General features: G+C 45.0%; 1 protein-coding gene across 3 annotated transcripts in view; it reads left to right on the forward strand.

The window, feature by feature from the left end:
* The window catches only part of Gria1 (glutamate ionotropic receptor AMPA type subunit 1), a 308,514-nt gene that overhangs the window by 260,500 nt on the left and 20,514 nt on the right, over positions 1 to 27,500 (forward strand). For all 3 annotated transcript variants that reach the window (XR_008719624.1, XM_055602892.1, XM_055602891.1), the window contains exons 12-13: positions 2,838 to 3,036; positions 9,146 to 9,393. Coding sequence is in view for 2 of the 3 variants with exons in the window: in XM_055602892.1 (XP_055458867.1) it covers positions 2,838 to 3,036; positions 9,146 to 9,393 (447 nt within the window). In the remaining variant the exon portion in view is untranslated. The remainder of the gene's footprint in view (positions 1 to 2,837; positions 3,037 to 9,145; positions 9,394 to 27,500) is intronic.

Raw genomic sequence — 27,500 nt, forward strand, 5'->3', positions numbered from 1 at the left:
GTGTGTGTGTGTGTGTGTGTGTGTGTGTGTGTGTGTGTGTGTGTGTGGAAAGTGGGACCCAGTGGTACACCTACTCCATCAAGGCCATATCTCTTAACCCTGCCAAACTTTTCTACTAATGAGGGACCAAGCATCAAAATACCTGAGCCTGTGGGACACATTCTCATTCAAACCACCATGATGGAAAAGATTTTGTCATGAGCTCAAAACTACAAAGATCAGGGAAGCTGGGACACAACGTGATGGAGGGATGTGTCCACTGGAAGCTGTAAGAAGGGGGTCAGTCAGAAGGTGTCTCACAAGCCTTGGTAAAAAAAAAAATATTTAGATTTTACTTTCTAACTGTGACTGGATCTAAATAGAGGCAGGGAGTTTCATGAACCTGTTCATAGTTTTAAAAGAGGCACAGGATCTATATGAGGCTAGAGAGAGAGCTCCGCTGGTAAAGTGCTTGCCACACCAGCATAACTCTGACCTCCAGACTCCTATAAGAAGCTGAGTGTGGTGGCACGTACTTCCTCCTCAAGTTATCCTGAGTCACAGTGTTTATCACAACAGAAAGGCAACTTAGCACAAAGAATAAACTATAAACGAATGAGTGAGTGGATCTAGTCATATTCACCCATTACTCTGCAAACTGTGGCTTGTATGACATACCCAAATGGAAAGTGACATAGTTCTGTGACTCAGAGATCTGCGGATGATAGACCCATACCCTGGCTTGCAGAGATATCAGCTGTTCTTGGAGGCATTGTCCAACCCCCAGCTTCTACCCATTGGTGATTCCCAGCTGGAAAGATACAAGAGGAACCAGCAGCTGGGACGCTTAAAATTAGTCGCTATACACCTCTGCCAGGGAAGTGGCTTGTAGCTCATGGTGAGCTGTAGCTGGCCCATGGAGACACACATCTTGGATGTAGCTGCCTCCATCAGTGGAAACAGCCAGTTTGGCCAGAGCCCATCACCTCACTCTGGGCATCTCTTTGTAGACAAAGCTCATATAATAAATGAGGCAAGGTGGACATTGTTTCTCTGCAATTCAGAGTCGGGCTCTTGGAACCAGGACCTCAAAGCTCTCTTTCCTAGACCTTTTACAAAAGGGCTATTCGAAATCAAAGACAAGGGGAAATGGGTCACTCCCCATGATCTCTCTTGCTTAGGTAAATGAAGTGCTCCAGGATGTGTTCCTGATGCCCCCTTCCTCACAGGGATGATGGGACATGCTTTTAAAGAAAGGAGGCCGACTGGATCCATCTCCTTGTCAGAGGTGATGTGGAGTTGAAGCTGTTGGTTCAAAGGCCGGTGATCACTGATAACTTTCCACTCCCTGATCAGCCTTGGAATGGGCTTTCTGGAAGGGCCACGTGTAGCTATGCTCCACACCCCTGACCTCTACCCTGGACAGTGCTCCCCACACTGTCCACACACCTCTACCTAGAAGTACTTGAACCACCACCCGGAAGTTCTCACTGTGAGCAAACACTAGACTACCTGCCATGCTTCTGCTTGCCTTTTCACGTCTGAAGCATGCCCTCCAGGGAAGCCACATCCTTCCTTCATGTCATGAAGATACACATAAAGACACCGATTGGTTTGTCCAAAGATGTACACACAGTAAGTGAAGACAGGGCTCCGCCTGCTTTGTCCAACCCAGAGTCGACTCTCTTGACCAGGGTCTTCTACTTCATCCCTTTGTTACTTACTCTTCTTGTTCCTGCCTAGGCAACTCGAGGGAGAATGGTTGGCTTGAGCTCATGCAGGCAGTACAGTGCATCAAGGAGGGAAAGACGCAGGGAGAGTAGGGCATGGAGAGCAGGAATGTAAGGTGGTAGCTCACACCCTGTCCACAATCAGGAAGCACAATCAGTAATCAGGAATGAAGGTTGGTGCTCAGCTCACTTCTTCCAACTCATTACGAGTAGGATCCCTGTCCATGGAATGACGCCACCCACATTCAGGTTGGTTCTCTCCCACTTAGCACAATCTAGAAATCCCTCATCGACATTCCCAGATACCTCGCCTCTTTGGGCCTTGACAAGATGACAATCAATGTTAACCATCACACTCCCTGAGAATCACACATAGTGTTTGGAGACAGATCCTGGCTTTGGTAACCCTAACGAGCTAGTTCCCACCACCCATCCTCAATACACCAACTAAATGAACAAGTAAAAATGAAAAGTAGAGAGAGGAGCTGCATTCAATGTGGTCACATTGGGAGTAGGAAAAAAAAAAAAGAGGTGTGTGATTCCCATAACGTCTTCCTTTAGCATCAGAATATAGTATTTAGGTTTAAACAGAGGTCCACGGGTCGGCTAGCTAAGCAGACCTGTTCAAAGTGTGACCCCATCAGTCATAGTCTCAGCCCCAGTCTCTCTCACATCATCAGAACTGTGGGAAGTCTCTTCCTAGGAGACAAGGTGTGTGTGTCCGTGTGAAGTTGCATTTATATGGCTGCATTTGTACTGGGCATATTCCATGTAGGTGTGACTGCATTTGAAGGGCGTTTACACATGTCTAAGATGCTGGAGGGCAAGTGCTGACACATCTGTGTCATTGCTGACATATCTTGATGTGTCTGTCCATGTAAATCGAGTGTGAAAATGTGCCTGTGTGCGTTATCATCCAAGGGCAGAGGCCCCACAACTCCTTATCGAAACAAGGAAGGGAGCAAGGCATGCCTCTAACGTTTGAATTCTCACTTCTTCCTTATGAAGCAGAGGGTGCAATCAGATTTGACAGCTGTGCTGACAGAACTCAGCTGGCTCCCTGATCCTCCTCAGAGCCTTCTGGAATTGATGGGCATGCTGCTGACCCCTCTCCCCTTTGGCCTGCAGGTCCCTGTCTGGACGAATCGTCGGTGGCGTCTGGTGGTTCTTCACGTTGATCATCATCTCCTCGTACACTGCCAACCTGGCTGCCTTCCTGACTGTGGAGAGGATGGTGTCTCCCATTGAGAGTGCAGAGGACCTGGCGAAGCAGACAGAAATTGCTTATGGGACACTGGAAGCTGGCTCCACTAAGGAGTTCTTCAGGGTGAGAGCATGACCCCACGGCCTTCTCAAAAAGGGCATCAATCACTCCATCACGCTTTCCTCTTCATCAAAGAGTGTGGGAGCTGAGTGGGAGTGTCTCTGTGGTGGAAGTACATGGGAGGCTCTGATGTCCTTCCTAAACCATCACAAAATAGATAGATAGATGGATGGATGAATGGATGGATGGATGGATGGATGGATGGATGGATGGATGGATGGATAGATGGATAGATAATGAGACTGCAGGTAAATTTCAGAAACTCCGTGAAATCTCTTGTGATTGGGGGCTCAAGAGATGTGCTGTCTTGTTGGTGAAAGATCATTAGAAGAATTATTAATGCCATAGACAGACAGCATGGAAGGGGAACTGAGGAGAGTCAAGGCAGAATTTTGGTGTTTTCTTATAGGGCTCGAAAAGGAGAGCTCTTATGCCAGATGGATGATCAATAGTCCATATTCCTCCTAATCAAGGTGCCTCTGCTTCCAAGGTGGCAAGGGAGGGTGTCTTGAGCTTCAAAGGAGGGAGGAAAAATCTTGTTTATGTGTGACTTAGAGAAGGCCTGACATTGAAGAGAAAGTAGTATGGTGGGAAGGAGCTAGAAAGGAGGAGCTGGGGAGGGGGGCCCATTTGGGTAAGGAATATCTGCCTTACAGGGAGGGAATGTACCACCAGTAGCCCCCTAAAGTCTTGGAGTCAGGTAGCCTAAGCCTATAAACTCTTTTGGAGAAGTGAGAATGAGGGTGTCTGCTATTCTCCCGGAACAGACACCCAGGAAGTCTTATAGGACCACAGTCTCAGGCAAGTTCTTGTGAGGCTTGCCTTTTCCCTTACAACAACTGTGAGAAAAAGGTGGCTTCGGTTGGCCATGGCCTGATCAGCCCCTAGACAAGACCTAATTCTTGAAACTTCTCAGCTGTCTGAACACCCCTAGAAAATGGAATTCTACATGTGGGGAAGCTTCAAATTCCCAGGGTCAATTGAGACCCATCCATTTACTAATCTGTTCTTCAAGGAACAGGAAACACAATGCCATCCCTGTCTTCAGTGTAGGCAGCTTAGTAAGGAATGACTTAGGAAATGTGTGGCCAAGGCTCACACCTGGGGCTTGTCACTGTCCCTCCTGTTAGGGCTTCTCTGAAAGCAAAGGAACTTTTCTTGACTCTTGGTGGGCTCTGTGCATTAGGGTCAGAAACTTGATGGTGTCGACACAAAAACACAGCTCTTACAAGAAAAAGGGACAGTTAATTGTAGAGCCAAATATGAGTCACCATGGCCTGGGAACATGGACTTAGGTCACCCCAAACCCTATATTCTAACGTGGAAGTTTTTGTAATAACAGAACTGAGAAATTCTTAAGTCAAGGCTTTTTTTCGAACACATTGGTAGAAGCATTAAGTAGGCAATGAAAGCAAAGCAGAGAAATCTCAGCTGTAGGCCTTAGCTGTTATGTGATGACAGTCTTAGTCCTTTGGTTTATGGAATACTGGAGTTCTGTTAATATATTTCAAGGGGAATGTATTTTTTAGAATGTTAGGTCCAGCTTTGTACCTTAGTGACAGAATGTTAGGTCTAACACAAATGAGAGACCAAGAATAGCTATTTAATAAGCTAAAGCTAGACGGAGATAGATTGTACTCAGGCCCTCCTGACCTGTAGTCAGGTTCCAATATCTCCACACCACTGTAGTTCAGCCTATCAGCCTTTGCAGATTGCTTCTTTCCAAGAATTTTCATTTACAATGGCCACCAAAGTCACCCCCAGCCAGTGGCTTCTGGGTTCATTTTCTCATGACTGCAAAGAATGACAGGAAAAGCTATGAGAAGAGAAAGCGAGGTTTATTGGGAGGTAGAGGAATGGTTCCCTGCGTGAGTTGCTAAGCAGCACTCCAGGTTGGAGGATTTCCTACACTAGGAAGAAGGCTGTATGTAAGTTAGTCATCCAGTTGGAATGAATCTGATCCATTAATTTGAATGTATCAGTGACCAAGCTCAAGCTAAAGGAAGTCTTGGGGCCAGGGCTCCACCAAATTCCAAAACGGAAGAACACAGAAATAAAGAAGAACAAGGGCTGGTGATGAGCTGGCTTGAATCAGAGCTTCTTGGATTTTAGACTCTGCACCCACTCAAGGGGTGTATTCTACAACCCCTTCACTCTCTGGGGTGACTGCCAGTCCGTACAGACAATTTCATTTCCTTGAGCCTGTAACCCTGACTGCTTATGAAAGGGGCTGCTTTGAGCCCAACTCCTCTTATAGCTGTCTCACAACAGACACTGTTTCCCTGATGAATAAGCAGATCTACTGGAGAAAAGTACCACTGTAGAAAATAACAGTAAAATAGTTCCAGAACAGGGAGAACACCTGTAGACCAGTGGATGTGATAAAGCCTTTATGTCGAGGGCAGAGAGGACAGGTGGAGAAGGGGAGGTCTCTGGCCCTCGAATGGCCCTTTGTCAAAATATTCTCTGATGGTTGCCAATAAGGTGCCAGGCAAGCTGTGCCCTGAGCATTACAGCACTAAAGTTACCCTGAGGGAAAAAAGACACAAACACTCATAGTAATCCCACCCCTAAGCTAAGCCTCTGGGCTAGCATTTACCTATGTTTGTCTGTTGTCTCCATGGCAACACTGTCCATGGGTAGGTAGGAAGACATCACCCTCCACTCCCACTAGGCAGAGAAAGAGGAAAGCAAAGCATGAAATTCCTCACTGCATCTCAGAAGAATCCAGATTCTAGTTCCCATGACAGCCCCATTCAGAGTCACTGAATTTTCCATGGACAATTTAATTAAGATGTGTGAAAGGAGATGAGAGCTACACAGGAGAGATGCAAGAACAGATACCCTGGCATGTCCCCAGCCTTCTCTGTCATTCATAATCCACCTGAGTTCTTGGAGATTAGATCGTCCTGTGGTCCCGGAGCCCCTGTGAGCACAGCCTGGGCTTTGGGGGCTATGGCTGAGAGAATATGGTGTTTTTCTGCACATTGCTGCCCCCAGGTTGTCTCAGCTCTGCCTGTCCACAGCCTGTTCCCTGCTGTGCCATCCTGTCAGGTCAAATTGCATCTTACAATTGCCCTGCTGTGTGTGTTGTTGGTTTTGTGCCTGGAAGATCATCTCGTCCTGACTGAATATATGTATTTCCCTGATTCCTGTAAGAGAGTGTTGAGTCCCCTGGACATGTCATGATTTGGCACGGGTATTGCCGGCCCCTCTCTTTACTCTCCTCCTTTTCTCTCTCACACATCAGCACTGTTCCTTTCGTGTCAGAACCAGACATATCGAGCCAGCAAGATGATTTAAAATTACCATGAAATAAAAGGGGGGAGGGGAACAGAGGCCCAAAGAAAAGTGTTCCAGAGAACAAACCAAGACATAGATGTAAAACTGATAGTAGAACCTAGGCTCCTCTTAACTGGTCCAATGATTTCCTCAAATCTATGGAACAATTGAAATATTTGTCTAATGATGGACCATCACAAATTACACTCATACCAAGTGCCTTGTTGAAATTCTTAGTGACTCTTTCCAGTATTTTTAACACAAAATTTGGGATTTTTCTGGGTTCTAAATATTTTACAAATTAGTTAGCCAAAGTGACAGTTGTGTGTTAAGATGCCATTCATGTCTGATATTCCTGACATCAGGAAAATAAACCTGATACCTCATACGGCCAAAAATAATGTTGCGTCTATAATAATGATTCTATATTAAATAAATGTGATTCTATTTAGTAACAGATATACAGGTCAGACAATGTTTTTAGTAACTGTCTTTTTCTTTGTTTTAAGGCCTTTCTATGCAGCTAGCACTTGTCCATTTCCAAAGCCTTGGGACCGGAGATATAAATCAGTGGGTTAGGTACTCTCTTCACAAGCCTAAGGATGAGATCAGATCCCAGCACCGGGTAAAACACTATGGCAGCAGAGGTTTTATCCCCGGTGCCAGGGAAGGTAGAGATGGGAAGATCGCTGGAGGCTTCTAGGCAGCCAGTCTAGCCAGGTGGTGAGTTCCAGATTTAATGAGAGTATGTCTCAGAAGACATACTCTGGAGGTGGAGAGCAGTAGAGGAAGGCACAGGTGTTGACCTCTGGGCTCTACAAGATATGGACAGATGAATGTGGATGCCCTCTCCCTTAAAACACATAACACAAAGGGAAAAGAAAAATCAAAAGCCAGATTTCAATACCCCTAAGATCCTCTTGGGGAAAAGACTCCCTTAAAAAAGAAAGAAAAGGAAAAAAAAAAAGTGTGAGATTGTGAGGTGAGAGGGCTGGTCTGAAATCCTGGACCATGCATCCTGATAAGAGCCTCAGTTAAACTTGGAGAAGGAGCCACAGGGGGGATGGTGCCTTCCTGCCTCAGTAGCTTCTACAGCTTGAGCCCGGTTTCCAAGAAGTAATGACTAGCAATTTTCACAGAGCAGCCAGACCATACACTGAGTGACCCTGAAATTGTGATATATGGGGAAATCAGGCCTCCATGACAAATGCTGAACCTCATAGATCAGTACCCCTGGGGGAGTTCTACCTGATCAAAAGTTCTAGGTTTCCTGCAGGGGTCTGCATTTTACAATGTTGTTTCAGGACACAAGTGTTCACTAGAGATTAAGGACTATGGTCCTGGATGCTGAGGGTCTCCAAAACATAGGATTTACTCTGTCTTTGGAAAGAGAAAGATGCAGCTATATAGCATTAAGTGGACTGAACAGCAAGTCAAAACTCAAAGGAAAAAAAGGCCAGAGATGGTTTCAGAGATGAGGAAACAGTTTCGTGTGTGTGTGTGTGTGTGTGTGTGTGTGTGTATACAAGCATACACGTGTAGGTACATGAAGACATATGTACATATGGACATGCAGGCCAGAGTTCAACATCAGGTTTCTTCCTCAATCATTTATTTATCTTACTTTTTGGGACAGGATCTCTCAACAAACCTGGAGCTTCATGATTTAATCTAGCAAGACTGACTGGCTAGCAAGACTCAGAAAGCCTCCTGTCTTTGCCATCCCAACACTGGGATCATAGACATTTCCTGGCACACAGGAAACTTTTTCTTAGTGTGGGCCTGAGAGATACAAACTCGGTCCTATGCTCGCAAAGCAAGCACTTGACCACCTGAGCTAGCTCCCCAGCCCCAGTCTGGAGACTTACTAAAATGTAAGGAGATGAAAGAATCAGGTCTCCTGCTATTTTGATTACTTTTCTGTTACTGTGATAAAACACCATGACCAGGGCAACTTATAGATGGAAGGGTTTATCTGGGCTTGTAGTTCCAGGCAGATAAGAGTCCATCAAGGTGGGGAGGCACAGCAGCAAACAGATGTATGCAGTGGCCAAAGCAGGGAGCTGAGAGCTCACATCTCCATCTGTACACACAAATCCTCAGGAGGCTTTAAGCTCTCAGAGGCTGTACCCAGTGACACACTTCCTCCAGCAAGGCCACACCTCCTAAACCTTCCCAAAGAGCACCACCAGCTGGAGACCACGTGCTCAAATGCCAGAGCTTTTGAGGGACAATTCTCATTTCGACTACCCCACATGCTATAGGCTCCATCAGACAGTTAATGTCTGAAGGGCAGGTCTCATAATAGGGAATTAATAAAACTTAGCAGCCCGTGCTCAAGAAGGGCTTTTGTTTCTGCTGCTATTGTTTTGTTTGTTTTGTTTTGTTTTGTTTTGTTTTGTTTTGTTTTGTTTTGTTTACACAGTATTTCATGAGGGTAAATCCTGCTGACATTCAGCCCTCTGCCCTAGGGCTCTAGACATGTACCCCTACTGAACTCTAAACAGGTTCTACAATGCCTTTCAAAGACAGACAGAGACCTGGTTGCTTATCTTTCCCCTATTTAGCAGGAGTATAATTGCTCAGATGTAATTAAATGATTTTGAGATAGTCTGTTCATTCTGTATTTACAAGATATTTGTACCTTGGAACCTACTGGTACTAATTAGAGGCTCTTATTTTGCAATCACTCATAATTTGTTTCTTCCTAAGCTGATCTGGCTCATGAATGTGTGATCAAGCGCCACTCAGCTCTTCGCCGATGTGTGTGCCGACCCCAGTTCAAGCATCTCCATTGCTTAACCCTGGCTTTGTCCCTGTCTCCTGCCAGAGGTCCAAAATCGCTGTGTTTGAGAAGATGTGGACATACATGAAGTCAGCAGAACCATCTGTGTTTGTTCGGACCACAGAGGAGGGCATGATCAGAGTGAGAAAATCTAAAGGCAAATATGCCTACCTCCTGGAGTCCACCATGAATGAGTATATCGAACAGCGCAAGCCCTGTGACACCATGAAAGTGGGAGGTAACTTGGATTCCAAAGGCTATGGCATTGCGACACCCAAGGGGTCCGCCCTGAGGTAAGTACCCAGATCTGCTTCCTTCCTTCGTGCTCCCTCGGCCCTCCTTATCTCAGGAACGAGGCTGCTGCATTTACCACAGGCCCCCATACATAATCTGAGCCCCACCAAGAAGAGATCTTCTGAAATGCCTGTGGGCCTGGAAGATTCCAGCTGCCTGTGACCTTCAGTCCTGAGGTTGGAAACTGAGCTGGGGGCCTTAGCTTGCTTTGATGTTACGGCTTGTGCGTCCTTCCCCTGCCCTGCTTTCCGCCTCGCTCCTTCAGTGTTAGATGTTGATTGCACCCGCCATCCTTCTGTCCTGTGATCTGTGACACTCCATCCCTTATTAGAGACTCTGCATCCAACTCAACCATGAACAGGGTTCTCCAGCCATACAGACTCTGACTGGAAATGGTTTGTAATGTGTCTCTCAAAAGTAGAAACGCACTGTCCAAATGAAAAGCCTAGCTGTCTGAGCCTTAAGAGATGCTCAAATCAAAGCACCTCCTAGTGAATAGGTCCAAGTTAACACAATCTGTGTGCCTGCCTTGACACAGGCTTCTTTGGCAAACATGGGTTGATCAGCCAAGAGGCAAAGTCAATATTATGTTCACACGAAGAAGCTTTGATGTTCATTCTAAACAGCTAAGGGCAAGTCCCGCATACTTTTAGCAATCAGATTGGCTAAAGCAGAGCTAATTCTAGAATGTGCTACTATCCTGCAGAAGGGAAGACATTTTACCACCAAAGCCCTAGGTTTCCTCTCCTACACAGAAAGAAATGACATCCCAGTCTTTCTGAGATCAGGGGGGAAAAGGAAAAAAGAGAAAGAAAAAAAAAAGAAAGCAAGGGGTGGAAAATGCCATAAAAAGGTAAATGACATGAAGCTACACAGCCTTCAGTCACCGGGAGAAATTACTAGCTACAGAAGAAGGCAATGTGTTTGAGGAAAGAATGTCCTCTTAGGAAGAGCAGATGGGTCAATAAAGGCTCTAAAAGGATGCAGAGGGTCTGCTTGACATGACAGCCAAGGCCACTCTGCCTCGATTCATTCATTAACCGAAATGACACTGAGTTCCGTCATTATCCCAGACACTGGCCTAGCAGCTGGCACCACTGTTCTAAAACAAGGCGCCCTTCCCGTGTAACTACACGGTTGCGAGAGGAGGCAGGCATTCAAAAGCTTATAATTGCTTAACGTTTTAATAATAATCATGAAAGGTACTAGGACAGTCTACAAAAGGGGCCCTCGAGGACATCTATTTCCAGTAACAAGATAGAACAAAATTGTCACTGTGAGATGTGTGGGGATGTGTGCCTTTTAAATGCAAGTTAGGAACTCTCCAGGGCCAGAATGGGAAAAAAAAAAATCAAAACCAAAGAGACAAGCAGACGCTAATGATTCTGGGACTACCCTAAGCAGGACAGAGTTGCAAATTACACAACAGCCCACGTACTTCAGAGTCAGCAAGGCATCAATCAGGGACGTTCTAAAAGAAAGACATGCTCGTTAAAGATCGGGCACACTTGATACAGTTTGAATTACAGTTTACAGAAATGACATATCAGCCCTATAAACTCTGCGTACATGGTAAATAGCAGGCTAGGTAAAGTGGAAGGGAGAATTTATGTACTGGTATGAGGAGAGGCAAACAGAGAAAATTCTTCAGGGTGGCACAGGAAAGTGGGAACCAGAACAAAGAAGGGACCATCAAAGGAAAAAGAAATTGATCCGCAATGATTTCCAGCTGCAGACACTCAGTACAGGCTAGATTTTGAAGGATTTTTTTTCCCCCAGAATTTATGGTAAACATCAACTCAGATTCAAACATCCAATCTCTGTAAAGACAGATTAGCAATCAGTAGCTGAGTCCATCCGAAGAACAGGACACTGGGGGCAGGTAAAAGAGCTTCCACACAGCTGGAAAGGAAGGTCAAGCCAGGTCGAGGGGTTGTTTTCTTCAAGATGAGATTTCACATTCAGAAGAGCCAGTGAGGCAAAATGAGAGGGTGGGGAGTAGTCTAGGGGCTGGAGAGACAGCTTGGCAGTTGGGGGCACCTGCTGCTCTTGCAGAGGCCAAGAACGCAGCACCGTTACCAGGTGCTCGCAACCAACAGAGGATCTGGTGGCCTCAATGGGCATCTGTACTCAAATGCATACACCCCTTTATGCACCTAGAGAGAGACAGAGAGACAGAGGGACAGACACAGAGAGACAGAGAGAGATTTTAGTTTAAGGAGCACTGCAGGTGAAGAAGAACCTGCTTAAAGACACAAACACAAGACATCATGACAAAAAAAGAGGAGCCGACGAGACGGGCTAAGCTTGGGACATGATGCTGCAGAGGGGTTTTCTAAAAGATTTGTAAAAGATTCTTTATTCGAATGTCAATAAAAAGCGCTCTTAAGAATTTAAGTAATTCTCCAGAAGTTCAAACATTAAGGATGTCAGCAGGTTTTAAACATAGATGCCTACAGCCTTAGTAAAGCTCATGGCCTGGTATTCTGCATCAGGCCTCACCATCCTGAAGAACTCATAAGACTCTTTGTGTTTGCTTAGGCAGATTTTTAAACAAGATTCATACAGTAGTATTTGTTAAGGAAATTACTTCTGTCTCAAGATCTTATAGACTACCAACCTAGAACAACGGTTAGTACAGAATCAAATGTCATGGGTTCGAGAAAAGCCAGTGTAGTGGTTATCTCAAGGCTTTGTGGTCGAGACTGTCAGCCAACAACAAGAGGCATAGAGGTGCTGTGATCTGTCCATCAACACAGCCATGAAACAGCCCCTCCCCCGAACACAGGCACTTGGAATAGGAAGACATTCTGAAAAAGCATCAAGAGTTTCAGTGACAGGAACCTAAAATTTGAGTATTCTTCACATGAAGTGCCTTTTTACTATTATAACAGCCACTGGCTGTGGCATGAATGCTATCCCTTTTCATCTCTATGCGCTGTCATTAGCCCCCATGTTACAAAGGTCCAGGTTCAAGAAAACAGACAGCAGGTGTGCACAAGGTTAGAGGCCAGACTGTCCGACTCAGAGCTCAGGGCTGTGACTCATTCAAACACAGCTCCTGGGTGGGTGATTGACAGCTCTGTCAAAGGCAGGTGCTAGACTGAGGCCAAATGATAACCATCAACTCAGAAAAATAAATAAATAAAACTTTTGGAGTCCAGAGAAGCCACTAGGCACTCTGACAGCAGAAGATGGTGACAGGCCCTGGCTTAAAGGTATCAGATCCCTTTGCTTTGAATAGCCTTGGTACATTTTCCACACTCAAAGACTCTTCCCAGGGTCAACACTAGGAATCTGAACCTGTGGTAACCAAACCTTCTTTGATTTTTATCTCTGTAAAAGAAGAGGCAGTGACAAAGGCAGTGAGAAAGGAAGGGAGAAACCCAAAGGACATGCTTTCAGGATTCTCAGAGCCCAGAAGGTGTCAGATCACACACATGGCATAAATTCACATGGGTGCACACTCATCCACGAAAAATAAAAATAGAAAATAATACTTTTTTATCTACAGTTACACCCCAATGACCCCGCTGAACCTCAGGAGTTCCCAATGCAGGGGAGCACCTCCCCAGCCCTCTTCCCAGCCTCATTTCTCTGTAGTGCTTGATGGTAGCCATGGATCATATGACTCCTGACCAAACAACCAAGTAAAAAGATACCAGAAGTCCAGCATTCCTGCTTGGGAAATCCCCATGCTGTCGGTGGGATTCTGCTTTGCCTCTGTGCTAGCAGGGGTCTATGTTAGGGGCTGGCTCACCAAATTAAGTGCCTGAGTGCAAGCCTGAGGAACAGAAATCAGATCCCACAAATCTACAGCAGAGCCAAGCCAGTGCGGTGAGCACCCATAATCCCAACACTCAGGCAGGAAGATGCCTGACATCAGCTTCTGTCCTATGCACACACATGCGCATACCCTTGCCTGTGTCTCCCCACCAAACTCACATATATACTCGCACACATACCGCACACCTACGCAAAGATAAAAAAGGGCAGGATTGTTGTTTAGTAGCTAAGAGTGTACGCACACACGGTCCAACCAGCTTCCACTATATCTCTGCCTCACACCCGAGATGGTTCAAATATTAATGAGTCACTTTGGACCAAACCCTAGAGATGCAGGTTTGCCTTCTCTGGCTCCGTTACATCCAGCGCCTTGATCCCAGGAAACCACTCTGTAGGACAAGTGGAAACCAGAGAAAGTGAAAGAGTAGCCGAGGTCCTCTGAGCCATTGCACTTTTTTTGAAAACTGTTCAGTCACACACAAGACTGGAAAGGGTTTAAAGCTCGTGCTACAGAACTGTGATTCTGTATGCTCAGAACGTGGTTTACAAGTTTCTCACCATGCAGTCAAAGGCGAGGCAATAGCATCCCATCCAGGCAGGTGTTCTACAGAACCAGTGCCACTTTCCTGGCAATCCTCCACGTGCTCTGCATAACACCACACCTCTCCACACTAGTGAACTTTCCTTCCAACCTGCCACACACATTGCTCCCAGATCGATTGTGAATTTCTGCCTCCTACGATCAGAAAATGTGTGTTGAGGGAATGAAGACGTAGCTCAGCCAGTAAAGTACTTGTCACACAGACTTGGGGACCCAAGTTCAATTCTCGGAACCCACGTAAACACGTAAACATGTGCCTGGAATTCCAAGGCTAAAGAAGCTGAGACGGGAGGATCCCTGAAGCTCATTGCCAGCCAACCTGTCTAGGCAAATCAGCAAGCTCCAGTTTCAGTGATAGACACTTTTGCAAGAAACAAGGTAGAGAGCAATATGGGAAGGAACCCAACATGGCCTTTGACTTCCACATATGTATGCCCACTTACAAAGAGCCACACCAGAATGTTCATATAACAGAGAGAGAGGGAGAAACAGAGAGAGATACTAGATAAAGAGAGAAAGGAACAAAAGAAGGGAGGAAGGAAAGACCTGAGGCCCAAAAATTGCTCAAACACCTATCAGCTCTGCTTAGCAGGAGCCAGACTATGATCCCCACAGTGTGTTAAAAGACTCTTGGTGACAGAATAGCAGTTGCTCCCTGTTCTGGAAACAAATACTCTGATGAAATGAGGCAGCTTGACGCTTGGCTTTCCATCTGGACAGGTGGCACTCCTATGAAACAGATGCTGTTTGTTGGCTGTCTCTGCATGTTTGGGCTTGGGTAAAGGACTGAATTATGTTTCCGAAGCCCTTGGGTTGTGGATAAAGATGGACAGGCCAATGCCAGTCACTAGGGAAAAGGCAATTAGTAAATCCACTAATTATAATCTATGGGCCTTCTGGGCCAACTAAATGTAAGCGCCCCAGCTATACTGCAGTTTCTTCACTGGGATGCATAATCCCTTCAGTTAGAGACAATGTGTTCAAATCTCCTAGGTCAAGGTGCGTGGCCTGTATTTACAAGCCCAAGTGAGAGTCTATACTAGATTGGCCCCTGTTGAATTCTTAGTTAATGATTCTTCTTCGTGACTCAACTGCCAGGAGTTTAATGGATTTGCTAAGAGTTATGCCCTAACCAAGACATTGGTCAAAGTCTGGTCTTTAACTGACTGTGGTTATGTAGGGCTTCTGTGGTCTCTGTGATTGTGATATATCTGTCTTCTGTCACATCTTGTCCATGCCAAACGTTTGGGCCAAGGGAACAGGAGCCCAATGCAGCTTTTTCCCTGCACCCTCATGAATGGCAAGCATTCAGAAAGGTCTGAGATGTACTCCCTGGGCTATTCCATTTCACAGCTCCTCTTCTGATACCCACACCATGCACAGCATGGTGCATAGGCCTTCAGGAGTCATGGTGAGAAATGCCACCCCAACCCCTGAGTAATGCAGTGTCCAGAAGAGATCGTGATCAGAAATACACACCTACTGTTTTGCTAGTGACCTAAGACAGTCAAAGACACTCAAAGGGAGGAGAAGCCATGTCTAAGAGACAGGATTTGTCAAGCAGCATTGGTCAGAAGCCTTGAAGAACTATGAGAGAAAAGGATGGAGGACCACAGTGGCCAGGCGCAGAAGATGGCAAGCATAGAGCTTGTCTGGAATGGCTAGGGGGCTGTCAACTGGAAGATATGCCAGGAAGTAGGAGTTATGGGCTACGGTGAAAGTTGGCAGCTGCCTCTGCAGTTTGGGTCGGATGTCAACAGAGGTCAGAAGAGTAATTCAAAGGCAAGGAGGAACCTTGATTCTAAACATTACCTGGAGGTCATTTGTAATGTGAGTAGGCAGGAAAGTGGGTGTAACAGGCAGAGAAGTCACTTGCAAAGATGTCCTGGTCATCTTAGAAGGAGACCGTGAACTTGGTCACAATTTATGCTGGGACAGGAAAGAAGTGGCTGACTCCATGCTCACTATAGTCTTTGCTTTAAAGCTGAGTATTTTGAGAAGAAGTTGACTTTATTGAGACTTGGTGCTGTTGAACATGGACTGAACAGATACCAATTGATGCTACCAAGGACTGGCTTCCCAAACAGAATTATCTTAGTTTTGCTCTGAAATGCCTGGAAGATTGTGAAAGGCATACCTTCAAGGGGTACCAGCTTCCTAACTCACGAGCCAGGATGACAGAGGATGCTAGGCATCTCCTCAAGTTGACTGTACCATGCCTGTCTGCTTTTTCTTTTTTTTTTTTCAGCTATAGGAGAATTTCAGGATTGTTCAACAAATATTTCCCTCTCACTAGAGTCCCCATAGGATATGTTTTTCTCCCTTCACACTACTCCAAGAACTGTCTATACTGGCATCTGGGTAACAGAAGAAGGAAAGTGAGGGCCACACATCAAGGATATGTGAGCTGCAACACATTGGGACCTTGGGGCAGTTCTAAAGGGTCTTCCTTCAACACTGCTTCTTTGTCTAGTGCTGATCTAAGAGCTACAGAAGGCTGTGGAGAGTTCTCTTCTCCCAGGCAATCACACTGACCCTGAAAATAATTGGGAAACCAATAGGCAAGTGATCTGTGTGGCATCCAAGCTATTACTCTAAAGACTCAGCCCAGATTCCAGTGTCTGTTGAGATTGCCAGGAGAGCTGCTTTTAAGGGGAGAAGGGGGAGGAAAATGTCTTCCTAGACTCTAACTTCTCAGGTTTCCGCCAACAATCTGGTTCTGCAAGTCCATGGTGTGGGATCAAGGAACAAAGAGACTACATGACTCTCCAGGGATTCTGCTCTGCAAATGAGCTCTAGAAAAGTTTAGAGAGAAGGACAGGCCAGCAGTAGAGGCCAAGCAGGAAAAGGGGTAGCATGCAACAGCGAGACTGTCAGGGAACCTAAACAGACTGCCACAGTAGTCACCAGCCCTGGAGTCACATGGCTCAATCCAGGTTTTAAGTCTGTGACTTTGCCAGCACCTGACCTTGCCAGGTCACCATAGCTTTATAAACCCCTGCTTTCTTATCTAAAAAAGCGTAATGGGGCAGCGAGGTGGCTCAGCAGTTCAAGAGCCTTGCCCCACAATCCTAGTGATCTGAGTTCAATTCCCAGAACCTATGCAAAGACAGAAGTAGATACCCAGTGCCACAAAGTTGTCCTTCAGCAACACACACACACACACACACACACACACACACACACAAACACATGCACATGTTCACCCTACCACACAGAGAGAGAGCGAGAGTAATAAAAAAAAAAACAACTTGGAATTACAATCATAAAGTTTGTTTATATAATTTAATTTTTTATGTGCATTGGTATGAAGCTGTGAGATCCCTTGGAACTGGAGTTACAGGCAGTTGTGAGCGGTTGTGTGGGTGCTGGGAATTGAGCCTGGGTCCTTTGGAAGAACAGACAGTGCTCTTAACTACTGAGCCATCTCTCCAGCCCCTTCATGAAGTTTCTTTAACAAGATGCTACAAAGGGCCTGTTACAAAAGAAACTCCTTAATGTTGTCTTCCCCCTCTTCTCATTAGACCTAGGAGAAAGTCGCTTTAAGTCTAGATAATTTGTTTGTTCCTTTTCTGTAAAACCCACCGTGTCAGAAATCCACATGCATCTCACCCACCTCCCTCTCTGCTGCACACACTAGCTGCATTTGAAATAAAATGTCCGACTCCAAGAACAATCTGTGATCCTCCCCCACAGGAAACATGCTGAAAAAAAAAAATAAAACACTAATATTTCATTTTTCTGTCCCTCCCACATTCCTAAGTATCAGCCTCTCTTCCTGTAGCTTGGTACTGGTGCAGAGCCACGCTGCTGAGGATAAACACAGTATGTCCCAGGGAAATGGCAGTCCTTTTCAATTGGTCTTTGCCTCCTGATGGGTAGCCAGGGATACGTGTTGTCATGGTAACCTCATGAACTCAGTGACCCAGGTCAGGTCTGATCAGAGACAAAGCGCTCTGGGCAGAGAGGCTGTCTAGTCTGCATCCTCCATCCTCCAAAGAGCTGGAGAGGGAGGAAGAAAGGAAGGCAAGGGGGTGGATAAAAATGGGAGAGGGAGAAAGGGAGAGAGGATGGGAGGAGGGACAAAGGAAAGGAAGAAAGTGTAAGTGTGAAGTGTGTGAGTGTGTGTATGTGAGTGTGTGTGAAGGTGTTTATGTGTGTGTGCACATGCAACTGTGAGCACATTTGAACAGAGGTGGAGGTTTTCCGAAGGACAGACAAAAGCTCCCTCAGGTCAGTATACCTAGGGCAGACCACAGGAAGCACAGATGAAGCATCTTAGAATACCAGGGCAGTGTCTAGCCCAGATGCCCAGGCCGAGGGTGTGGCGAGGGCTGGCTCAGCCTTCATAAATCATTCGTAAGAAGTTCTGTGTGTGTCATCTCGCTCACACACAGCGTGACTGTGGGTGTGATATTGTCTTTGTCTTCATCAAACAGTTCAGGAAATTGAGGTACAGGGAGGGAGGTGACCGAATTGACCCAAGATTCCCTAAGCTGGATTCCCAACTCAAAACAGCCTCTTTTCTAGAATGCGTCCTCAGGTATTAGACAATTGCATCTCCACAGAGTTAAACATAGGAAGAAAAAGTGACAAAACAGTAAAGACTGCAGCCAGGTGCTGTGGCACTCTGCTGTAATCTCAGCCCTCAAGTAGTAGATGCAGGAGGATTAACCAATCACAGCCAGCCTAGTCTACATAGGCTGTTCATAAACACTTCAAGGCCTGGATGGGCTACAAGAGATCCTGTCTCAAAAGAAAAAGAAAATCAACAAATAAAAAGACCAGGATGGTTTTATACATACATTTCAACACATGTGCTCACACACATTTAGAGTTATACAATTAACGTGGAAATAGGACAACAGATTCCTGCTCTCCCCCGAATTCCATAGGGGACTCTTGTCTCCCTTCTGCACTGTTTGTCTGTGGAGCACATTGGCCTCCCCAAAGTTGGGAGACTAATAATGTCTTGCCTCCAAATGGGCAGAAATATATCCAGCATGTAATGATATCTCCCTTTTTGCCTATGATGACATAAACTGAAGCCACCCCCCCCCCAAGAAAAAATTTATGCCTTCTAAAATGCCATATGCTTTAGGGTTGTTGGTTTTTCCACCCCATGAAGCAGATCACTTTACACTACTAATGGTACCAAAAAGGACCTCACAGTTCCTGTGTATGCAGCGCCCTGTGTACATTCAAACACCATCTTCCTTGCCTTGTGATTTAGCTTTCCCCGTTTTCCTGTTACCGTCTGAACCTAACATTCAGGGAGATGGTAGTTTGCCTAGGTTCTCAAAGGGCTCTGTGCAACCCTGATTGGGTACAAACTCTTGATGGAAAGCCTTCTTTGTTTTTCACACCCCCTCCGCTGTGCTAATGGAGGTACTCACCTGCCAGGCATCACTGCCTGGGCCCTTCTAAGGCACCATCGTTAAAGAATTGGGGGGGGGGGGACACTGGGAACAACAGATAAGGAAACTCCAGCCCCAGCACCACCTCCTAGGCCACAGGAAGGCGCAGCCCCGCCTTCCTGACTAATCATCTCCCAGGACACCGGTGGAATTAGAATCACAAAGACAAACAAACTCTGACTCTTTGTTGGAACTCCATTGTTACCATGCCTGGTGAACAGCTCGTGAAAATGCAAAGGCAACACATTAGAGAGAGGAGAGGGAAGTGAGAATGTGGGGCAGAGAGGACTGAGATGAACAACAGGGGAAATGAAAGGCCCTTACCTAGGCGAGAACAGCGGCACTCCGGCTTTGATTTGCCTGCCAGAGCCGGGTTTTCTCCTGCTGGTATACAAATTATATGTTGCCTTCCTCCAGCATCCATCAAAAATGGCAAGCTCCTGAACAACTTTCTCTTAAACTCCCTGGGTCTTTTGACTTCTCTGAGATGGCAGTGAGTATAATACAGAGGCAGACCAAGAGGGGGAAGGTTTTCAGGTACCTCTTGACTCTGTCACTTGGGGCTTGTAGACCTGGAAATTAAGTGTGCTTTAGGGTATATCCAGTCCTGTGTTCAATCTCTTCCACACTCTATAGCTCTGAGATCTTGGGAAAGTAGCAGGAAGCAATGGTTAGAGACGGACTTAGGGCTGGATTCTGGATCTGCTAGGTAACAACAGCAAGAGTCTCTTGGGCAGGTTATCCCACCTCAGTAAGCCTCAGTTTCCCTACATATGAAGGAGGTAGCTAGCATTTATTCTGTACTTAAGTAGTTAAGCAAGGGTCATAGTTTGTTTTCTGTTGCGGTGATGACAAAACAAATACTCTAACTGAAAGCCATTTAGGGAGGAAAAGGGTTTATTTGGCTTAGACTTCCAGATCACAGTCTATTGCCAAGGAAGCTGGGATAGGAACTCAAGCAACCAGTCTCATCCCATCCACAGTCAAGAGCAGAGAGAGATAATTTCATTCCTGCCTCTTTTCAATGCTCACCCAGCTTTCTTTACGCTTACACAGTTCAGGAACCATCCCACGAAACAGGGCTGCCCACCATTCAAGGTAGGTCAGCTAACAATCAGAACATTCCCCAGCAGACATGCCCACAGGCCAACCTATCCTAGACAGTTCCTCAGCTGAAATTCTCTTCTGGGGTGACCCCATGTTTTGGCAAGTTGACATCATAAACTAACCAGTGCAAGCAAGATAAACAGCAAGTGCTTATCACAGGGAAGTAGTCATAAAGGGGCAGCCATCAGTGCTTGATACCACTGATGCTTCATACTCTAATCTTCCAAATGAGAACGTGCTTTGAACTTTTCAAGGACTTTAGTCCTGGGACTAAAGTGAACAATGTTTGCTTCCTACAACAGGTTCTTGAATAGAATTCCCTTTCTGATCCAAACTAGATATGATTGCCTTCTCTCATATGGGCCACACTCAGCTTTTTCACTTTGCTATGAGGTGGCACTGTCAAGGCATGGAAAGACATGCCCTCATGTGTAGCTCTGTTTCCTTTCAGACTGAGTGCATCAAATGATACTCAGCTCAGAGCCATACAGCACCAACCCATAAGCATGAAAGCAGAAAGCCCCACTGTCTGAGCAAAGTCTAGTCCCTGAGGAGGCAGAAAGGTGGTGTAATCCTCAACTTGAGCTCTTGGAGAAAGTGTGAGGCCAGATAGTTTAGTAGCCTTCTAGGAATGGTCCCATCTTAAGATCACGGATCATAATTATACATAATGAGCCTCTTCTCTTCCCCCGAGGGAAATGGTACTGGTGCCCTTGGGCAAAACCATTGTAGCCACGTGACTGGCCACAGAATGTGACTGTAAAATCATTGAGGGCCTTATGTCAGGTCTATGTACCCTTCACTCACAGCAGCTATGCGAGAGTGCTTTGTGTTCATCTATTGAAGTCCATTTACCTACATATTCTTGCCACCTCTACTGGACCACATTCTCCAGGGATGGTGAGGCTCCTGTTGCCCTAATTCTGCTCCAAGGGCAACTACCACCTGGCATCCCCACAGGGGAGGGAAACTTTGAGGAGGCTTGTGCCCCTTAAAGAGTTCCGGTGCTCCCATTCTAACTTCACTACTTCTTTGCTTCTGTTGCCTTGGTCATTGATTAACTGCCCACACTACTTTAACCCTCCTAAACATATGATCAGGAGCCTCTACTTCCTCAACTTTGAATCAGTTTACCTGCAGTGATGTTCATTGCCAATGGCAGTATGGACTGGTGCAAAGAGGGAGGGAATTTGGAGAACACTGAGTGATTTACAATAATGCTGTCTGAGACCCAGACCTGCCAACCCCTGGTCCTGTTTTTGATCCAGCCCCGACTTCTCTTAACAGCTGTGTGCTGGTTAATTTTTATGTCAGCTTGACAAAAGCCAGGGTCACCTGCAAAGAGGGAACTCGAGCTGAGGAAAAAAATAACTCGATTAGATTGAACTGTAAGCAAGTTCAACTGTGGGGTATTTTCTTGATTAATGATTGAGGTGAGTGGGACCAGCCCACTGAGGGCAGTGTGATCCCTGGGAAGGTGGTCCTGATGCATAAGAAAACCAATTGAATGGGCCATAAAGGGCAAGCGGTAAGCAGCACTCTTCTATGACCTCTGCTCCTGTTTCTCCCGCCACGTTCGTGTCATAAGTTCCTACCCTGACTGTCCTCAGTGATGGGCTGTGACCAGAGAGCTATAAGTTGAAATAAACCCTTTTCTCCCCAAGTTGCTTTTGGTCATGGTGTTTTATCATAGCAATAGAAACCCTAACTAAGGTACATGTCATCAGAAAAAGTTTGGTTTCTCCTGGGACTCTGGTCCCCACTCCAAACTGATGACACTGCCTCGACCTTGACAAAGAGGCAGAAAATCCTTCCGACAGCAGGTCAGGTGGAGATAGGCATAGCTGGAAAAAGCTGTAAGAGAGCTCACTTACCCAGAACACCCCAATGATCTCAAAAAAAAAAAATTTTTATTCTTAGAGGTTGAATTTGTATTTGAGTGTTTGTTTTGGTTTTTGTGGTGGTTTTTGTTCAGGGGTTGGGGTTTTAGATAGGGTCTTAGTATGTAGCCCAGATTGTAATTTACTATGTTACCTAGGCTGGCTTCCAACTCACAGTCTTCCTTGAATGCTTGGATTACAGGTGTAATCTCACTCCCATATGTTTTGATTTTATCAGGAAAAAAAAAGAGCAGTCTCTGGGCTGAGGGTGACGCAGGGTGTTAGGGCACTTATCTAGCATGCATGAAGCAGAACAGTTTTCATAAGACTCTTATATTTGTTAACTTTTCTTTTACTGAAAAGGTAACTTTCCTCCAAGGCATCTAATGCCTCTGCAGCCACCTATGCTCACATGCAAGTGTGCTCTCTGTCTCTGTCTCTCTGTGTCTCTGTGTGTGTGTCTCTCTCTCCCCAATGCCTCTGGCATCTCTAGCCACCTGCACTCACGTGCAAAAATGTAAAATGTCTAGAGCTGGAGAGATAGCTCAGTGGTTAACAGTGCTTGCTGCTTTTGCAGAGGACCTGGGTTCAGCCCCCAGCCACATGTAGGGCAGCTCACAACTGCCTATGGCTCCAGCTCCTCCAAGGGATACCATGTCCTCTTCTAGCCTCTGCAAGCACCTAATGCGCACCCATCTACACACACACTTAGATTTTTTTTTTTAATCTTTAAAAGATAACTTTCTTGCCCAGTAGGATTTCCCTTATACAGAGACTTACACAATTTTCCCCTTGTAATTCAGCACCAGGAAAACTGGTGATTTTTATAATGGGAAGATAGTTGTATTTGCTAACCAGTTGTAACCCGGGCTTAATCTCCCCTCCCACAAAACCATTCTAAATGAAAACGATGATGGCCATTGTCATTAGCCGCCAAAGTCAGCTCTCCCGAGGAGCCTGTCTCAGAGAAAGACACACAAGCACAGCCATGAGGGATGCTTGGTTGGACAGACCCCACACCGAGTCTTCTTGAACGGTCCTGGTTGGGGCTGGTTAGAGCACAAAACCCAGGTGTCGTCAGTGAAAGGCGTTATCTAAGTTCACTGTTGTTTGGGCAATACCGAATCTCCAAACACCAGGCTGAGGACCCGCCACTGCCTGCCCACGATAGAGTTCTCAGCAGCCTGTAGTTAACCAGGCTAGGCAGAGAGAGCTCTCTAAGTCCTCCGGTGTCCATACTCCTACACAAGGAAGTGCTAGATGGTGACTGTCCGCTTTTAAACATTCTACTCAGCAAAATTAGCATCTAACTCACACTTAGTTTGTTTTTTCACATCCACATTGAATATTGTTTTTCCTCATCCACAAAATCTAGATGTCTAGGAACCACCAGCAGCCTGAAGAATGGATTACTGCCCATTTTCCTACAAATTTTTCCTTAGAGCTGAATAAAATTCTATTGGGTACATACGCCGCATTTTCACTATCCATTCATCCACTGGTGGACATCTAGGCTGGTCCTATATCCTTACAGTTCTGAATAGTAAACATGGGTGTCAGTGTCTCACTGGTGTGAATACAGAGCCGGTCGGATATATGCCCAGGAGAGGTATAGCTGGGCCATATGATAGTTCTATTTTTTTTTTTGAGACACCTCCATGCAGATTTCTATAATAGCTGTATCAGGTAGCCTTCCTATCAGCAATGAATAAGGATTCACATCCCTGCAACCTCACCACAGTTTACTGTCATTTGTTTTCTTGATTGCAGACATTCTGATTGGGTAAGCTAGAATCTCAAAATGGTTTGAATTTTCATTCCTCTTGATGGAGGGTGTTGACTTTTAATTATTCACCATGTACACTCCTTCCTTTGACATCTGTTCATTTCATCAGCCCATTTATTGGTTGGCAGGGGCCGGGGGATTAATTTTCTTTAAGTAATTTTAAATTCTGGGTTTCAACCCCTTTCCAACATATAGCTAGCAAAGATTTTCTCCCATACTGCGACTGTCTGTTCATACTGTCGATAGTTCCTCTTTCTTCGTAGGAACTTTTTGATTTTGTGCCATCTTATTTGTTGATTCTCAGGACTGTGCCTATGCTATTGGTCTCTGCCCAGAAAGCCTTTCCCTATCTCTACAACTTAGGATAAAGTGTCCATATTTTCCTCTAGAAGTTTCAAAAATCCAGGCTTTAAATTAAGGTCTTTGGGGCTAGAGAGATGGCTCAGCCATTAAAGGCTAGGCTCACAACCATAAATATAAATTAAGATCTTTGATCTGTTTTGAATTGATTTTCATGTGGGGTGAGGGATGAGGGTCTAAGTTCATTCTTCTATATGTGGATATCTAGCTTTGTCAGCTCCTTATGTTAAGTGGACTTTCTTTTTACAGTGTAGGTTTTTGATACTTCGTTAAAACTTAAGTGGCCATATCTGTATGGGTTAATCCTCTGGCCATATCTATATGGGTTAATCCTCTGTTCGATTACATTGGTCTGCATACCTGTTTTTATGTAAACACTATCTTTGTCACTATAACTCTATAGTGAGGTCAGAATTGCAACACCTTCAGCAGTGTTCTTTCTATTTAGGATTGCTTTGGCTCTATATGGTCTTTTGTGTTTTCCTATCAATTTTTGTATTATTTTTTTCTAATTCCATAAAAAATGTCACTGGGACTTTGACGAGAATTGTGCTAACTCTATAGATTACTTTTGATAATATAACCGGTTTGCAAGATTTATTCTACCAAACCAGGACCTTCGAAGTTCTTACATCATCTGATACCTTCTTTAATTTTTTTTTTCTCATCATCTTAAGGTTTTCAGTGTAGCCATCTTTGGCATCCTTGGTGAGGTTTACTCCTAGGTAATTTAATTGTAAGGAGTTTATTATAAATGCGATAATTTTTTTCTAGTCTCTTTCTCTGAAATTTCATTATTTGGTATATGTGAAGGCTACTGGTTTCCATGTATTGGTTTTGGATCCTGCAATCTTAACATGTTTATTAAATCTAAGAATTCTCTGATAGGGCCTCAAGTGTAGAATCACGCCATCTGTGAATAGAGATAATTTTATTCCTTCCTTATGGCTTTTACATCTTTCTCTTCCTTGTTACTTTGGCTAAAACTGCAAGTGCTATATTGACTAACAGTGGAAGTAGTGGCCCTGTCTCATTCTGTGTTCTAGAGAAAATGTTTTCAGTTTGTTTTCTCGTTCAGTATAATGTTGGCTGTGGCATTTGTTATATATAATCATTATTGGTTTGAGGAAGGTTCTGTATGTTCCTAATCTCTCCAATACTTTTTGTCATGGCTTGGGTGTTGTAATCTTGCTAACCTTTATGATGAAAAGCCAAATCTTTAATTTGATTCATTCTGTTTCTTGTTCTTTCGGCTCCCACCTCATCACTGCCTACCTAATCATTGTTTCTTGCTGTCTTCTGGGTCTGGAGTTGCTTTCTTGTTTTTCTAGAGCTGTGAGTTGCATTGTTGGTTTTGGTTTTTATTTGAGATCTCTATGATTTCTTACTGTGAGCACTTCTAGCCATCAAACTTCCTCTTGAGGCTGCTTTAGCTGATTCTCAGAGGGTCTCGTAGGTTGTGTTGCTGCTTTCATTTGTTTCCCAGGAATTTTTTAATTTCCTTCATTATTTCTTCAGTGATTTGTTGTTTGTTCAAATGTGCTGTTAAGTTTCTAAGAAGTTTGTACAGTTTCTGGATATTTTCTTGCTGTCTCATTCCACAGTGATGGTACAGGATACTACAAATTATCTTGACCTTGTGTGTATGTGTGTATGTGTGTGTGTGTGCATGCGCATGTGTGTGTGTTAAGGCTTGCTTTGTGACTTATGGTGTAATAGACTTTTGAGAAGCTTCCAAGTCACCTGGGTAAAATGTCCTGTAGCATATTAAATCATTATTAAACTATTAGTGACTATCAGTCTATGATATAATGTACCTTTGCTGAGGTCTCACCTCTGCTTGCTCTGCTGGTACTGGGGATTTGCTACAGTCTGTTCTAAACAAAAGCTTCCAGGGCTATTGATGGGGTTCACTGGGCACTAGAAAGGTTACACAGCACCACATCTTTGGATGGCAGTGGAGCACAGTAGCTGTGTGCATGGGCTGGAGCCATACAGAGCTGAGTCATACAAGGCATGGATTGGTTGCAGAGATCAAGCAGTAAAATCTGACAACCAAGTAGGAATGTAACTACAAAGTCAAGCAAGTCAACTGCTTTGTCAGGTGCCTGGACATAAAACTTACATGGAGGTAATGGGCATGTCCCTGCACATTCTGTCTGCTTGTGTTCCATTCCTTTCCTGTTCAATTACAGATAGCTAAGTTTACCCAAGAACCATCTGAAGAACATGTAGGTGATACTGAGTTTGTTAGTTCACTTGTTAATTCACTCATCTGACAAAAAAGGAAAGAGCATTCTCAAATTTATGCACAGAGACCACAGTCTTTAATGTTGTGAACAGTCATCTACAGTGGCAGAAAGGGTCTGCTCTGCTCAGGAAACCAATGGTTTCTTTAAAGTTGCTGGGCCAGCAGAGCAATCAGTTAGGACAGTGTTACAGCTGGAAGGACCACCATGGCAAGGCTGGAGCATCTTCCAGGACACTCAGTCTTGTATAATCCTTGTCTTTTGAGGCCATGACTCCGCCAACACAGGATGTAACTCCTCCTGCAATCTTCACAGTAGATTCTGGCATCCCAACATTTATTCTTTTTCAGTCACTCCCTACACCTTTCTCTACTTTGTCTAGTTCCCTCCCTCTCATATGTGAGTCTTTACGCCTATATCCCCTTAAATTTGAGAAAAGGGTAAGAAAGAAGGAAAGATCTTAAACTGTCTGTTCGCCTAGTATAGCATAGCACCTTCCTAGGAAAACCGAGCGGCACCCGCTGCTGCCTTTGCTTAGTTGCTCAAACACAGATCAGATAACTCTTATTTTACTTATTCTTTTCTCTTACTTTTCATTTTTTTTGAGACAGAGACTAGGGAGGGAGTTAGCCTGTAAAGGTATCTAAAAGACTAGGGAGTGCCTTTCCCAGATCAGTTAATGGAAATTGTTTGCCCAGCTTGAAAATCACCCACATTTAATCTCCCCATGTGGGGTAAGTGAAATCATACGTACGAAGTCCTTTGCAGGCAGCAAATCAGCATTCAGAGCCTCTTTCCTTTGCCTTTGGGGATCTATACGCTACAGTCTACTTAGCTGCCCAACGACTGACAACCGTAAATCAAAGGTAATGGTTGCAATAAGCAGAGTTCCTGAGAGTCGAGAGTGTTTCCCAGGGAGG

Source organism: Psammomys obesus, unplaced genomic scaffold (genome assembly GCF_907164565.1).
Source record: "Psammomys obesus unplaced genomic scaffold, mPsaObe1.curated_primary_1811, whole genome shotgun sequence".
NCBI classification, from domain to species: Eukaryota; Metazoa; Chordata; class Mammalia; order Rodentia; family Muridae; genus Psammomys; species Psammomys obesus.